The 14,756-nt window shown below is 46.5% G+C and overlaps 1 protein-coding gene and 1 long non-coding RNA gene across 2 annotated transcripts; one reads left to right on the top strand and one right to left on the bottom strand.

Moving 5' to 3' along the window:
* Nucleotides 1-41: 41 nt before the first annotated feature.
* MBOAT7 (membrane bound acylglycerophosphatidylinositol O-acyltransferase MBOAT7) lies at nucleotides 42-13,039 on the top strand. The gene is made up of 8 exons (XM_081836678.1): nucleotides 42-345; nucleotides 5,921-6,001; nucleotides 7,343-7,472; nucleotides 8,384-8,510; nucleotides 8,600-8,756; nucleotides 9,560-9,920; nucleotides 10,134-10,319; nucleotides 12,240-13,039. The coding sequence occupies exons 2-8, from the start codon at nucleotides 5,926-5,928 to the stop codon at nucleotides 12,619-12,621; spliced, it is 1,419 nt and encodes a 472-aa protein (XP_081692804.1). The 5' UTR covers nucleotides 42-345; nucleotides 5,921-5,925; the 3' UTR covers nucleotides 12,622-13,039.
* LOC309327420 lies at nucleotides 352-5,914 on the bottom strand. Its single transcript, XR_014150538.1, has 3 exons — nucleotides 5,454-5,914; nucleotides 1,663-5,104; nucleotides 352-1,631 (listed from the first exon to the last, which is right to left on the bottom strand). It is a non-coding gene; the product is annotated as an uncharacterized lncRNA (long non-coding RNA).
* Nucleotides 13,040-14,756: the final 1,717 nt, after the last annotated feature.

The raw sequence follows: 14,756 nt of genomic DNA, 5'->3' as shown, positions 1-14,756 counted from the left end.
CAGAGGCGGTGCAAAGGAGGAGGAGGAGGAGGAGGAGGATGAGAAGGAGGGTGGGGAAGCATGCACACATCGCCTCCCCTTCCATCGCGCACAGTTCATCCTGCAAAGCAAAGGAAACTGTGCAAGAGGGACAGGAAGCGCGCACCTAAGATTGAGAAATTGTTTTGCAAGGCTGCTTGGAGGCGAAGGGGGAGGTGGGGCAGCCATCTCAGAAATGGATTTTGCAAGGAGCTGAGCTCTTTGCATCGCGCTCCCAGGCTGCCGCTTCTTGCCCTTCCCTCCTTCAGCCCCGCTCTCGATTCCCCCTTTGGGCAGCAGCACGTGCTGAAAGGGCCCTCCGAAGAGGTGAGTGCCGGGCGGGGTGGTTGATTTGGGAAATCTGGGTGGTGCTGGGAAGCCGGACTCCTGGGTTCCATGGGAAAGGATGAAGCGGGTTTTAGTGGCTCACCAGTATGGGGCCTAAGGCTAGGAGCCAGAGCTCCAGGGTTCCCTAGATCGCTGTCAAGCATAGATGGGGCAATTTTATTTTATTTTTTGCTCAGGCATAAGATCTAGATGGGGAACAGATGACTTACCCAGGAGTATAGCGGGGATAAATAGGAGCCAGCACGTCTTGGTGCTCTATTTTCAGGTATTATACAGTGTAGTTATAGCCTTAAAATCACCCACCCGGGGTGTGCAGCGCCTGTCTCCCTGAACCCTGCTTTTTGATAGATCTCTTCCTCACAAGGGCTACATCATTGCATTCAATGTTTTTCTTCCCATTTTAATCTGGTATGTGCGTGTAACACCTAGCTGAGGAATGACGCTACCACTTCTTTTCCCCTCTAGTTTCCCAGAGGATTTTAAAAAATATTCTTCCTTACATTCCTCATCAGATGAAAAACCCCACAGAAATATGCTACCAATAATTTTTTTCCCCCTTTCATTTTGTGGTTGGTGGAGCCCTGTGGGTTGACAAGTCGTTGTGTTTTGCTCCTAAGCAGGCAAATGATTAGCTCTTACCTGTAACCCCAGATTTACTGGGGTTGTTTAGTGCTGTTAACTGGGGGAATGCATTCTGCACATACCCAGAGGATCTAAATTTAGGGCTGAATATTCTTCTTGCTCTACTACAGGAATTCCACTGAAGCTTTTCCACCTTCGGTATCCTAACCCAGCCAACCTGGTGCCCTTCAGATGTTTGGGACTGCAGCTCCCATCTGATGTATGGAGAGTGGGCAAGGAAGTATTTGGCAAAGGTTAAAGGAGCATTGCCATGATGTTTTCTAGAAAGTCTTCCAAGCACAATTATAGCTGTACACAAGGGCGAAATTAAGTAGGTGGCATTTCTTTTCCCAATGGAAAAAGAATTGGCTCAAGTTGTGCTTTGCTAAGAAATGAACAGATGCAACTACAACATCCCTGGCATGTGGCTGTTCAGCCTCTGCTGAAGCACCCCCAGCCTGCTCCACTGCCCAACAGCTGATACTGTCAGGAAGTTCCTCCTAATGTTTATCTGCTTCCCTGCAAATTTGGATAGTCTTGCTCCCTGGAGCAACAGGTAACAATTCTGCCTTGTCTTCTGCATGGCAGCCCTTCCATGTATGTGAAAACTGCTTGCTTAATCTTATATTCTCTAGGTTAAACCTCTCCGGCTCTGTTGTCCCATCTTATTAAAACAAAAAAATAAAACCTGTAGCTCCACTCCAAATTCCTCGGACGTTTAAAAAACTAGTAATTTCATAGCAGATTTTTGCTTTAGGCAAGTTCCTTAGGCCACTCTAACTCAGAGGAGTTTTCCTTTTCCTTTTAGCCCTTATTAACTGTTTTTATTCCTGCCTCCCATAATGTGCACTTCCCTCTGCACCATCAAGTCTCTCTGAACAGAGCACTTTCTCACCTGTAGCGGGGCATGTCAAGACGTCTGTTCACTCCCTCTCAAAGGATCATGGGAACTGTAGTTTAACACAGAGCTACAATTCCCAGCAACCTTAACAAACTACAGGTCCTGGGACTTTTCAATGTATGGACCCTTAGGGTCCCCCACCCTCTTCAGTGTCTCTTCAGCTTAATTTCTTATCTACTTCCTATTTTCCTGTCCTTTGCATAACACTCCTGTCTATATACCTCTATCTATTCCTCACACAGAAAACCACCCAACTTTCCATGATTCTCTGCACTTCCTCTCTCAACTCGCTCTACTTTCCTCACCTAGCAGGTCTTTCTGCCCCCTCTACCCCCACTTTAGTCCATGTCTTTGCTCTCAGCAACAATACCCTTGCCTACTTCAACAGCACACAAGGCTTTCCCTCCCCCAGCAACTCATGCCAGTGAAGGAGCCTTTGATGGAGGTGGGCCACGAAGCTGCAAATTTGCAGGGGGAATTGGAGTCAGCCCCAGCATTTACCTCTGAATCCAGCAAGGGAAGGAGATGTGTAGACATTGCGATGCAGGGATTCTCTCATCCCTATGTCGGATGGGCTTGGGTGGACATTAGCTGTTCCTCCAAAGGTTTGGCTAAGGGTTGCAAGTAATGAGTATTTGGAATTCTCCCCCTACCCAAGGGATGCCAGGCAAAGTGGGATGGGCTGCGGTTGGCCTGCAAAACTATGCATGGTACAGGCCTGCTGCAAACTCTAGTCTAGTGATTCACTGGTGGGGAAGAGTGTGTGTGTGTGTGTGCTCTCTGTGTGCGTCTCGCTGGACTCCTTAGATAGACACTTGCTTTTAATCTAGCTGAAGGATTCCTATTTAAATATAGAAAGCATGGGGTGGAGGAGTGAGGCGAGGGATTATAGGGAGACAAGGACATCAGCACAGAGGAATGGGGAGAAAGTGGTGGGGGTGGAGTGTGTGGAAACTGGTCTGGGTGTGTTCAGCTACAGTCATCCCCAGCGGGGACAGGAGGAAAGGGGGGTTGCCTTGTAATCTGTCTTTGTAAATGAAGCTCGGAATGTAGAAGGCTGGGAGCAAGGCAGAAAGAGAGCACCTGTACTTTTCAGAGTTGCACAAAATTGGTTTTTTTCCTCTTCCCTCCCTGTCCCTTTCCCCTTGTGTGTCGTGTCCCCCCCCCCCCATATTATTATTGTAGGCCTGCAGACAGGGATTGTCTTGTTTTAATTGATTGTACATAAGCCACTCTGGGAGCCTTTTGGGCTGAAGAGTGGGATACAAATACAATCAAATCAATCAGTAAAAAGAGGGGGGTTTCCTCACCCAGTGTGTCTTCTTGTTTTGTTCTGTGCAACTCTGAAAGGTGTGGTAGCCTGCAGCTGACAGTTCTTTCTGCGTGTGACTCAGTCGGTAGAGCATGAGACTCCTAATCTCGGTGTTGTGGGTTTGAGCCCCAACAAGATTCCTGCATTGCAGGGGTTGGACTAGATGACCCTCGTGGTCCCTTCCAACTCTACAAGCCTATGATTCTATTACTTTATCCACTCTCCTTCTTAGAAGAAAGCAAAGAGACCTGGCTCATACCCTTGACCCCTGTTTGGTCCCCACAAGCTGCCCCACCTTTCAGTAGCCTGCACAATCCATAGGGAAGATGCTTAAGAAAAAGCAGATTTTTTACCTTTTAACACACGTAACATCCTAAGGCCCCATCTGCAGGATACGTATGATATCGCTTTAAATGAATATTGTAGAAGTAGCCTTAGAATGGTATAAAGCTGGACTACTCCACCTGGGATGCTTTGAGTGGGGATTCCAATCCCAAAATAGAGTTGCCAACTTTCTCCTCCGGCAGTGCTCCTCTGTGCCTTTAACACAGGGATGGGGAGCCTGTGGCCCTCCAGATGTTGATAGACTACAACTCTAGGAACTCCTGGCCACTAGCTACATTGGCTAGAAATTGTAGTTCAACAAAATCTGGAGGGCCACATGTTCCCCACCTAGCAGGCAGAAGTTGAACAGGTGGTGCCTTTCCTGCCACAGAGATGAAGTGATAGAATAAGCACCAGCTGTTATATTTCTGCTGGCTGGACATCAGGCAAGGGTGGCTAACCTGCAGTTCTTTAGGTGTTGCTGGACTACAACTCCCAGCATCCCTGACTATTGTTTATGGTGGTTGGGGCTGATGGGAATTGCAGTCTCAACACCTGGAAGGCCATCATTTACTCCTGTGTTAAAGGCATAAGAATGCTGTTTGGGGGAGGGCCATGATTAGGGGTGATGAGTTGCATTCCAGTAATTCCACAAGCTCCCCATTCCTACCATAAGATCTGCAGAAGTACAAAAAAACCCCCTTCAAATAAGAGACCCTAAGATCCCTTCTGGGAACAGAGGATAAAAGAAATTGGGGACGTTATTGAGGAAACAGTGATCCTAGACACTAAATATTTTTTATTATAATTGTTTGAAAGGGGTAATGCTTCTCTTGCTGAGAAAGTTTACTTGCTGGTTGCAACCAGACGGATCATCTCACAAGGCTAGAGGGAAACGTCATATGTTGCTTCAGATGGATGGTATTCAGAAATGCTTTTTATTGGTGTCTCACAAAAACTTAACTCATTACTTAAGACTTCTTTGAAGCCAAGCTGCACCAGAGGACTTTGCTGCAGTCTGGTGGAAGTTTATAATCTGTATAAACAAACCGCTACATCCAACTATTAATCCTTCTACGTTTGAGGTTATTTGATGGAATTTGCAAACTTTCATCATTAGTTTACATAAGTTTGTCTCTCCGACAACCTGAAACTTGGGTGGGAATGGAATGGAGCAGTGTTCTTCAACCTTGTGTCCCCATTTGTTGTTGGACTATGACTCCCATCATCCCTGCCGCTTGGCTAAGCTGACTGGGGATGATGGGAGTTGAATGTCAACAATATCTGGAAGGCGACTGAGTTAGAGCACTGAGGAGAAGCCCTCCACAGAGGCAAGATTTCCTTCCAGGTTTCATCCTGTCATGACTGGTAGCCATTGACTAATACAGTGAGAGCCTGCATGGTGTAACTGTTAGAGTGCTGGATTAGGAACTGGCAAACCAGGGTTTGAATCCCCATGCAGCCATGAAGCTCCCTGGGTGAGCTTGTGCTAGTCCCTGTTTCTTGGAGTTGTTGTGAGGATAAAACAAGGAGAGGAGAACCATGTAAACTGCCTTGAGCTCCTTGGAACAAAATGAAGACTCGGGTGGTGCTGTGGGTTAAACCACAGAGCCTAGGACTTACTGATCAGAAGGTCGGTGGTTCAAATCCCCGCAACGGGGAGAGCTCCCGTTGCTCAGTCCCTGCTCCTGCCAACCTAGCAGTTCAAAAGCATGTCAAAGTGCAAGTAGATAAATAGGTACCACTCCGGAGGGAAGGTAAACGGTGTTTCCGTGCGCTGCTCTGGTTCTCCAGAAGTGGCTTAGTCATGCTGGCCACATGACCCGGAAGCTGTACGCCGGCTCCCTCGGCCGATAAAGAGAGATGAGCACCGCAACACCAGAGTCGGTCACGACTGGACCTAATGGTCAGGGGTCCCTTTACCTTTACCTATAAATGTAATGAATAATACACCTGCCCTCTCTGAATTCACTTTCTTCCCTAAATTGCCTAAATTAATCAGGCATTGTGTGTGAAGAGGTCCTGTCTTTCCTTTGTCCTGAATATATTGCTCATCCGTTTCATTGGGTGACTATCCCCTCCCTCCCAGTCCCACCCCCACCCGAGTACTAGCATGCTGCAAGATTATTATTGCTTTACACCACCATCCCTTAGGTTTTCCCTCCTTTGATACAAGAATCCAGGTGCCTTGACAACCTTGCTTTTACCTTTCTGGTATCATATTAATATGCAGCCCCAAGCATCTGGGTCACTTCCTTCAAAGATATTCACCCTACCTCAAACCACCTGCTGGACCAGTAGCACAGCCTTCTCCCTGGTTATTTCCAGTATTCCCAGCATTAATCTCTCCAAACCATTCTGCACAGCCTGTTCTGACTCTCTGCATCTCTTGCCAGCCACAATGTCACCCGATGAAGTCATCTACTTGGCAGTCCTTCTCGTTTCCATCCCCATCGGCTTCCTCTTCAAGAAAGGGGGTGAGTGCTAAATCTGGGTGGCCAGAGTGAGTTGGAGGAGATGACGTCGTGTCTAGGGGGGGACGACGACTGTTGCAGAGTCAGATTTAAGCAACCCAGCATTGCCCAAGGACTCCTAAGGCCCTGAGATGAAGTTCTTTCTTTTGATATGTTGCATTTATATAGCTGTCCATCTATGCAGCTGTGGTCTATGTGTGTGTGTTTTTAATGAAGTGATACAGAAATCTTGCTAATTCCCTGGGTAGCAGGCAAACAAAACAGACAAAAGCAATTCTCCAAAATACAAAATATCATGATTAGAAGTCAACAGTAAAAGGCCATAAAGCTTACCTGAGCAAATGAAGCAGCCCAGATTTAAAAGACAATTTAAAAGCCTGGCTGAGTAAGAAAAGATGTTCACCTGGTGCTGAACAGACCACAGAGAAGACTCCAGGAGAGCCTCTTTGGGGAGCACATATTGCATGGTCAGAGTGGCACTACCAAAAATACCCTCTCCTTGGTAGGGACACCTGTCGCTAGACTTCTGAAGGGGATCTTAAGGTCCCAAGCTGTTTTGGGCTCTATTGATTAAAATCAGCTCTTTAAACTGGGTCTGTAAATGGACTGGGAGGCAGTTAGCTGACAAAGTCCTGGCATAATAAGATAAAAATGCCTAGTTGCGGAGAATTCAGTATTCTGCTCAGTGTGGATTTTACTATTCCAGGGCTGTAATGACAGGAGAATCTGCAGCCTTAGTAGAATTTTGTGCACCTTTAAAAGGTGCAAGAGTCTGCACTGGTTGCTAGTATGTTTCTGCTCTGAATTCAAGCCCTTATCAGTAGCACATAAAGGTGTTGAATGTTATTCATTGAGGGTGTAGTGTTCTCCAGCCCAGGGTCCTTGCATTAAGGGTGGGCTATAAACTTTTAAAATAGATAAAATAATTAATAAGAATGGAATATTCCATTTGGGGTTTTTTTTCTGGGGGTGAAGGATTGCGGGGGGGGGGGGAGTGCAAACAAGAAATGGGGACTCCAAAAAGCTGCCTTATTCGGGGTAAAAGTATTTCTCCCTTTAGTTTAATGTTCTCTGCTTCGGAGCAGCTCTCAGTGGTCTTGGGCAGAAGTCTTTTCCATCATTTACTCTCTGACCTTGAACAGGAAGTTCTGTAATGGGAATTGACTGAATGGTTGTCCTGGGGGTGTCCTGTGCATGTAAATATTTTGCTTTAACACCAAGGTCTAATGTCTCTTTCCCCGCATTCTCCTTTGTTGAACTGACTTGCAATCCCTAACTCCCAAACCCACTGGGTTGGATCTGTTCACAATAGAGGAATTTTTTCCATCTGTTTATTCCCCACAGACCTGAGGATCAAGCAGTTTGGAGGGGCAGCTGCGGGGCTTGTGCTCACGCTGGCTACCTGCCACATCCACACCCTCCACTCTCTTATCACCATCTTGGGGACTTGGCTGATAATCAACATCTCACCAAGGTAAAGGAGGATGCTCGGAGGCAGTGGAACAGGAAACACAGGGGGGGCTCTTGTAGTTCTGTGTGGCGGGCCGGGAGGCCTAGTAAGATGAATCAAGACACCTTGCAAACGCGGTTTGGTTATTTGCAGGTGGCTACAGTTTAGCAGGCAAGGTTGAGATTGCGGGAATTGGATCTCCCGGAATTTCTACCTCTGAGGTTTGAAAAGTTGAAGCAATGGGGGGCTTAAGAGCAGGGCAGATAAGCCAGTGGTCCTCCAGAGGTTGGGCTACCACTGGCTATGCTGGCTAGGACTGATAGAAGTGGCAGTTGATTATCACATAGAAGGCCACAGACATTTCCCAGGTTTAGAGAAAAGAAGGTTTTGTCCCTTTTGACACAGAGACAGAGAGCCAGGACCCTGAAAATGGGACAAACTTCTACCAGATTATTACTTTACTGTCATTGTTGTTGCTATATTTATTACCTACCCTTCAGCCTAAAGTCACAGGGCAGGTTACGAGAATTTTAAATTCAACATTAAAAACACACAGTTTGAAAAAAAAATACAGTCTGGGGAAAGAAATAGGGCAGGTCTTGAAAATGTATATCTTCAGTAAATTTACAGCATTAGGATATTGGTCAGTGAGAATGGAACAGGCAGAGTAGAATGTGGGGTGTGTGTGGATAATATTATTATTATTATTATTATTATTATTATTATTATTATTATTATTAAACAAAAGCACAGTGTTAAAAATATACACCTCAAATGTCAAAAGCCAGGGTAAAGAGGTGTATCTTTAGCATTTGCCGAAAGCTGCATAAAGAAGACGCCAGACACACCTCTGTGGAGAACAATTCATTAAAGAATAATGAATAGTTCATTAATATTTACAGCCTTTTATCTGCTTCTCCCCTCACACACACCAGGGCCTGTCACTACCTGACACTTGGCTGGACCTTTTCCTACCTGCTCTTTTTCCGCACAATTGCCTACTTTGGCTTCCCAGAGCCAACACCTTTCACCAATGCAGTGCAGCTCTTACTCACTCTCAAGGTAAGAGGGGCTGCGCTTTGGACGGGGGTATGGGCAAGGCGCTCCCTAGGAAGCTCGTTTCCCATGATGCCTTAATCTGTGTCTCCCAGATGGTGAGCTTAGCCAACGAAGTACAAGAACTCACTTGGGCGAAGAAACAGGATGTGACATCATTTGCCAAGAGTCCACTGATTGGCGTGATCCCTAAAATGCCCGGACTGGTGGAGATACTGTGCTACAGTTATTGCTATGTTGGGCTCATGACAGGTACCTGAGTTACCTAACAGAAAGCAGTGGTCAAACTGGGTAGGGTGAAATATGTGTACAGCACCAAATTCTAGGGATGGGTTTGTTTGTTTTTTAAATCATGGTTACCACAGCTTTAGTCTGTATCCCTTCACCAAAATATGAAAATTGATGACAGGAGACAGAGGGTCTGGGGGTTCCCATTTTCTTTTTCACTTTTCTTTTGAAGAGAAAGCAATGTAAGAGATAAGAACAGGAAGTCAAAAGAACCAAGCATATTTCACCTTTGCCTGTTGCCCTAATTGTCACAGCTGCTGACTTTTGATTTTTTGTTTTGTGGCATGATTTGTGTGTGTGTGTGTGTGTGTGTGTGTGTGTGTGTGTATCCGTAGTAGCACTAGCATGCCTCTGACCCTTGGTGTTTATGGAAATAATATGCCTTTCTTCCTCTCTCCATTCATTATCTTTCTAGTGTCTTTCTAGTTCATGTGTGGTAACGTTGATTGTTCTTTCCTTTTCTGCTTTGTGAGAACAGCACGAAAATATCCGAACGCTACTTCTGCGACAGATAATGAGGGCTTGGAATGAATGCTGAGATCCTGCAGGTTCTGCTTATGGCACCAGATCCCGTGAGAAGACATAGGGCTAGGCTACAGGGCGCATCAGACTCTTACCCAGCACCCAAGCTACACCTCCTCTTAAGACTTATCTTATTAAGATGTGTGGTTGCATGAGAGACTTGTGTGTGTCTTGGTTTTTCTGAGGAACAATTCATTTCTGTCTGCTCATTGATCTCAATTTCTTTTCTTTTCTTTTGCACCTAGGCCCGTTTTTTCGCTACCGCACTTACCACGATTGGCTGAACCAGCCTAACTCCACAATCATCCCTAGCTGGAAACCGCTGCTTTCGAGAATGAAAATGATCCCCATCTTTGGGGTCTTTTTCCTGGTGGCATCTCACTTCTTCCCCCTCCAATATGTCCGGAGCGACACCTTCTACGAACGGGGACTTCTGTTCCGAATCTTCTACATGATACCCATCTTCTTCGTCTTCCGCATGCGCTTCTATGTCGCCTGGCTCTGCGCTGAATGCGCCTGCATTTCTGCTGCCTTTGGTGCCTATCCAACCACCGCCAAATCACGGTCAGGCGGTGGGCCCACTGTGGAATATGTGCCGATCAGCAGGTTAGTCAAGGAGATGTTCCTTGTCTGCAGTAGAGGATGGGCTAGATTTAGAGAATGGCATGGAACTGTCCTGCCCCCAAAAGGCAAGGTGCCATATTCTGACACTAGCTAAATCTTCTATACAGTCTTCAAGGGTAGCCCAATGTAGAGAGCACTGCAGTAGTTAATTCATGAGGGCATTAAGATGTTCTTGTTTTGTTTACATTTCTAAAGCAACTCGGATGAAGGGGGAGCGTCCAGCATCACCTATGATTATGAGACAATCAAGAACATTGATCCACATGGCACTGACTTCTGTGTGAAGGTGAAGGATGGCATGCGCTACTGGAACATGACTGTCCAATGGTGGTTGGCGCAGTACATTTACAAAAGTGCACCCGTCCGGTCCTATGTCTTAAGGTGAGCAAAGCAGTACCATTGGGGGGTATGGGGGAGATAGCCTGTTGGGGTGGATTGGTGTGAATGTGGACTCTGAGGTTCTGAGATGAATTGCAGGGAAGGTTGTTCTGGGAACAGCCAGTAAGGAGGATTCTGGGATACATGGTTGGTTGGTTGGTTGGTTGGTTGGTTGATTTGAAGACAGGTAGAGTAGAGAAATGCAGGCATGAGGGGGAGTAGCATAAATATGCAGGTGAGAGTTAGGTGAGCAATAGTGAGTAAAGAACTAAACGTTGAGCCAAAAATATTATTGCGACCTTGGATGGTGCAGTGGAACATTCTGGAATACAGTGGTACCCCTGGTTGCGAACGGGATCTGTTGTGGAGGTCTGGCTGTATCCCAAAGGTTTCACAACTGGAGAGACTGCTTCTGCGCATGCACGCACGGTGATAGAACGCTTCTGCTCTTACGCAAGCGGCAAAACACTTCCGGGTTTGCCGCTTTCGGAACCCGAAGTTTACGTTACCCAAGGGTAACATAACGCGAGCTTCCACTGTAGATGGAGAAAGCAAGGCAGTTGGCATGAAAGACTATGAAATGGTAGGAGTTGGTATATTCCTCCCCACCTGCTCCAGTTGTCACCCGAGTCCCTCCAAGAGTTGCCCTCAAGGGCTTAAGGGCCCAGTCGCAAGTCTTTCACCCATGTTGTCAACCCAAGAGAGCAGGGCTGTGGATGCAGCAGGGTCCAAACAAACCAAGGTTCAGTGCAGAGACTCCATCTGTCCAATTAAAGTGCAACACGGCAAAGCAGTGTTCACACATCAGAAGTTTATGAAATTATGCATGGCATGGAGAAAATGGATAGAGAAAAGTTTTTCTTTCATGACATTGAAATCATGGGCGCCCAACAAAGCTGAATGTTGGAAGATTCGGGACAGGTAAAGTCCTTGTTCACACAATGTGTTGTTTTACTATGGCACTTGCTCCCACAGGAGGTATGTGACAGCCAGCAACTTAGATGGCTATAAAAGAAGATTAGACAGATTCATGGAGGTCAAGTGCCTATTGTCCACAATGGCTATTCCTCCACAGTTGGAGGCAGTAATGCTTCTAAACAGCAGTTGCTTGAAACCACAGGAGGGGAGGGGATATTCTTATAGCAAAGCAAGGAAGCTGGAATCAGTGCCGTGAGCCAGAGACTTGTGCCATTTCCAGCAGCTGGAAGATTCAAGAGGGAGGCCTTATATACTGTGGCCTCCCAAACCACACTCCTGGACAGCAGTTGGCATTGAAGGGCCTAAGCCTTGACTTCAGGGGGCCCTGCCAGTTCCTCAAGGTCCTCAGTCTCTGGTGTTTCTGCTTCATCCTTCAGGTCTGTATAACATGACTTAAGGATGTGAGGCTGGTGTCAAGTAGCTGTAGTGTTTTTGTTTTTGTGATGCCTATCCTGAGGAATTCCTTGCAAGTGAGGTCCATCGGGCTCCATCACTATATTTTGTCAGGCGATTGGTGAAAACCTGGCTTTTTGAAAAGGCCATTGGGTTAATTGTGTCATCTTGCTGACTCAGTTCTATGTTTCAGAATAGAAAATTTAAAAAAAAAAGTATCAGACATAGTATTGTTACTGTTCTTGGCAGAGTATGAATAGCTGGTTGGCTGTGGGCCAAGAGAGGAAGAGCTGACAGAAGTGTAGGAGATCAGCAACTTGGTTGTAGATAAGCTGAACTAGGAAGGCAACAAAATGTAAAGGGAAGCTTGGCTTGAGAGCTGCAGCGAAGGATTCTGGGATTGACTTGACCAATGTGTAACAACAGCAATGGAGGAGTCAAGGACTGATAAGTAGGGAAGTGTAAGGAGAAATGGTGAAGGGTTTTGGGATATGTGCTGGAATTGGCCTGAGGGGAGGATTCTTGGACTGAGAAGGCTCTCTTTCTTCCTAGGAGCGCCTGGACCATGCTCATCTCTGCATACTGGCATGGGATTCACCCCGGCTACTACCTCAGCTTCCTTACCATCCCACTCTGCCTAGCGGCTGAGGGGGCGATGGAGAGCGGCTTTTTGAGGCACCTGACCCCCGCCGGCCGTCTCTATGGCGACTGGGTGCAGTGGTTCCTGAAGATGAGGGCCTACGACTACATGTGCATGGGCTTTGTGCTGCTCACCTTCGAGGACACCGTCCGCTACTGGAGCTCCATCTATTATTGCATCCACTTGGGGGCATTGGCCATCTTCCTGCTGGGGAAAGGGCTGGGGCTCCAGAGAGGGCGAGCCTCTCAGAAGGACAAAGATGGCACTTTGGAGAAACCCCAGCGGCAGGAGTGATGCGGCTGAGGCAAGGCCAACATAAGCCCGCGACGTGGAGTGCTGCCAAAGGCCCTGGAGGCTGAGGGAGCAGATGGGACTCAACATAAGACTTGTTTTTTTAACGTGTGTTTCATCGTTGAAACCATCGTTGAGGATCCGACTATAAGGAACCAGGAGTTGAGTCTCGAAAACTCAGCTCCTCACTTGTTCTCATACCTGAGGACTTAGGAATACCATAACCCAGTGCCACCTCACTAGGCACCAGTGTTTCCCTGGGGCGTGTGTGGGGAGGGAACTCCCAGAAATCTTATCTTCTAACACCTTTGACTATTAGATTTTCCTACTGGCTTTTGTTCACCTTCCAAGAAAGGTCAGAAGTCCTGGCTCCTAGCATCTCTCCAGAACTTGCTTCCTCTTTCTTTTCTATTTTTTTTTTTTTAAACCCCCCAACACATCCATGTTACAGGAAGAGAAACTGGGACTTTGCAAGAATGAGCAGGGCTCCATTCCTATCCTCATTCCCATCCGTTCCCAGCTCTCACCTTGGAAGTGGGGGCTTACTGCCACAATTGTACCTTTTAAAGTGTATTTGGCAGGGGAAAGAGAATATTGCAGATTTGCTTCTGGGTAGTAGGTCATCTGAGGATACTAAGGTAAAAACACTGGCTCCCTCGGCCTGAAAGCAAGATGAGCACCGCAATCCCATAGTCACCTTTGACAGGACTTAACTGTCCAGGGGTCCTTTACCTTTACCTTTTACTAAGGTAAATAAAAGCCGCAACTTCCTTCAGGGAACTCTGCGAAAACCTGTGAGGCTGTTGCTTTGCCCTGAGTCAGTGATTTCCACCCCCCCCAAAAAAAAAAACACCAGGGGTGAGATTCTTGGAGGTGTAAGGTCACTTCTGTGTCAAGGAGTTTAGCACAGTAAGGCTAGTGCTTTAAGTACTGTGGAATGGGAGAAGCCGAAACTAAGAAGCAAAATGAAATTTTGCATGCCACATCAGCCACACTTAAAAATGTATCAGTGGTGATCTTCAGTTAAAGGGAGCTGGTTCAAGTGGCAGCAGATGTAAACTTGTGGCTTGCAGAATTTGCTTTAGGACACACAAATTCTTGTCTCATGGTTCTAAAACTTTTTAATGTATGTTGGGTTGGGAGCCCTGTGGGTTTTACACTGCAGAACCCATGACTAGACTGTCTGTATTTTTTGCCTGCCTCATGGATTACGTCTTTGCATTCTGAAGAAAGTAAGGTGTAAAACAGCTCATCTCTATAAACATTGTGATCCAGGTCTGATGCAGCTTTATTGGAAGCCTGAATGTGAAATAAAAACCTTTTTTTATAAAAAAAAGAACCATCTCTTATTTATTCAGCTCCTTGCTTATCCTCCAGAGGGCAGTAAATGACAATCCCCAAGCCTTGAAAATAGTGTTCTCTTTATTGCTGCTGCAAATAATTGGATTTCAGCAGTTCCCAGCATAGAAATAATTGCCACATGTAATTTGAAAGTGGACTTATATTAACTGCAAGAATCCTTCCCTGGACATATAAAGCAACTCTGATTTTCTTCTGCTATCTCAGGTCCAGTGATGGCTGGTGCCCATTTGTGATTGGTAGGATGCAAGGCAAGGAGCCCAAGTGGTAGGTGGAGCCAGGGAACCAGTGTCTGGCAGTGTGTTTTCTTGTTTTTCTTCCCTGTTATGGATGCTTTGAGATCCCTGCTTTGCAGGGGGTTGGACTAGATGACCCTTGGTGTGCCTTCCAACTTTACAATTCTATGACTTCTACAACAGTTAACACTGAGACTGAGAAGGAGGAAGCTGGCAGACAATACTATCCCCTGTACTGGGCTGTAAGTAAGAAGGCAGGCAGGTGGGGCTGAGGGCAGACTGAGGATGGTGTAGCAGTGCCCCATTTGCTCTAATGGTCCATACTTCACTGCAGCCTGATCTCACTTTTTATATGCATAAGCAGCAGTAATCCCAGAATCCTTTGCTGTTTTGCCTTTCCAGTTCAAATCAGCTCGTCGCAAGTCTTACTGTTCAACCAAATCCCCACAAACTTCTATCAGTATCAGAAGCCTCTGCAGCGTCACCTTTTCCATGTCAGACGATGATGCCGTGTGGATCTCTGTGCTGTTTTAAAGGACCCTT

The sequence above is a fragment of the Podarcis erhardii genome (assembly GCF_964252035.2).
Source record: "Podarcis erhardii genome assembly, chromosome: 13".
NCBI lineage: Eukaryota > Metazoa > Chordata > Lepidosauria > Squamata > Lacertidae > Podarcis > Podarcis erhardii.
Note: the sequence above shows the minus strand (reverse complement) of the source record. Positions and strands in the feature narration are given on the sequence as shown.

What these genes read in the sequence shown, in the direction of transcription:
- MBOAT7 (XM_081836678.1), top strand. Translation starts at nt 5,926, where the DNA reads ATGTCACCCGATGAAGTCATCTACTTGGCAGTCCTTCTCGTTTCCATC. An exon ending in ATAATCAACATCTCACCAAG is followed by an intron (nt 7,473 to 8,383) that starts GTAAAGGAGGAT and finishes CACACACACCAG; the next exon opens with GGCCTGTCACTACCTGACAC. An exon ending in AGCTCTTACTCACTCTCAAG is followed by an intron (nt 8,511 to 8,599) that starts GTAAGAGGGGCT and finishes TGTGTCTCCCAG; the next exon opens with ATGGTGAGCTTAGCCAACGA.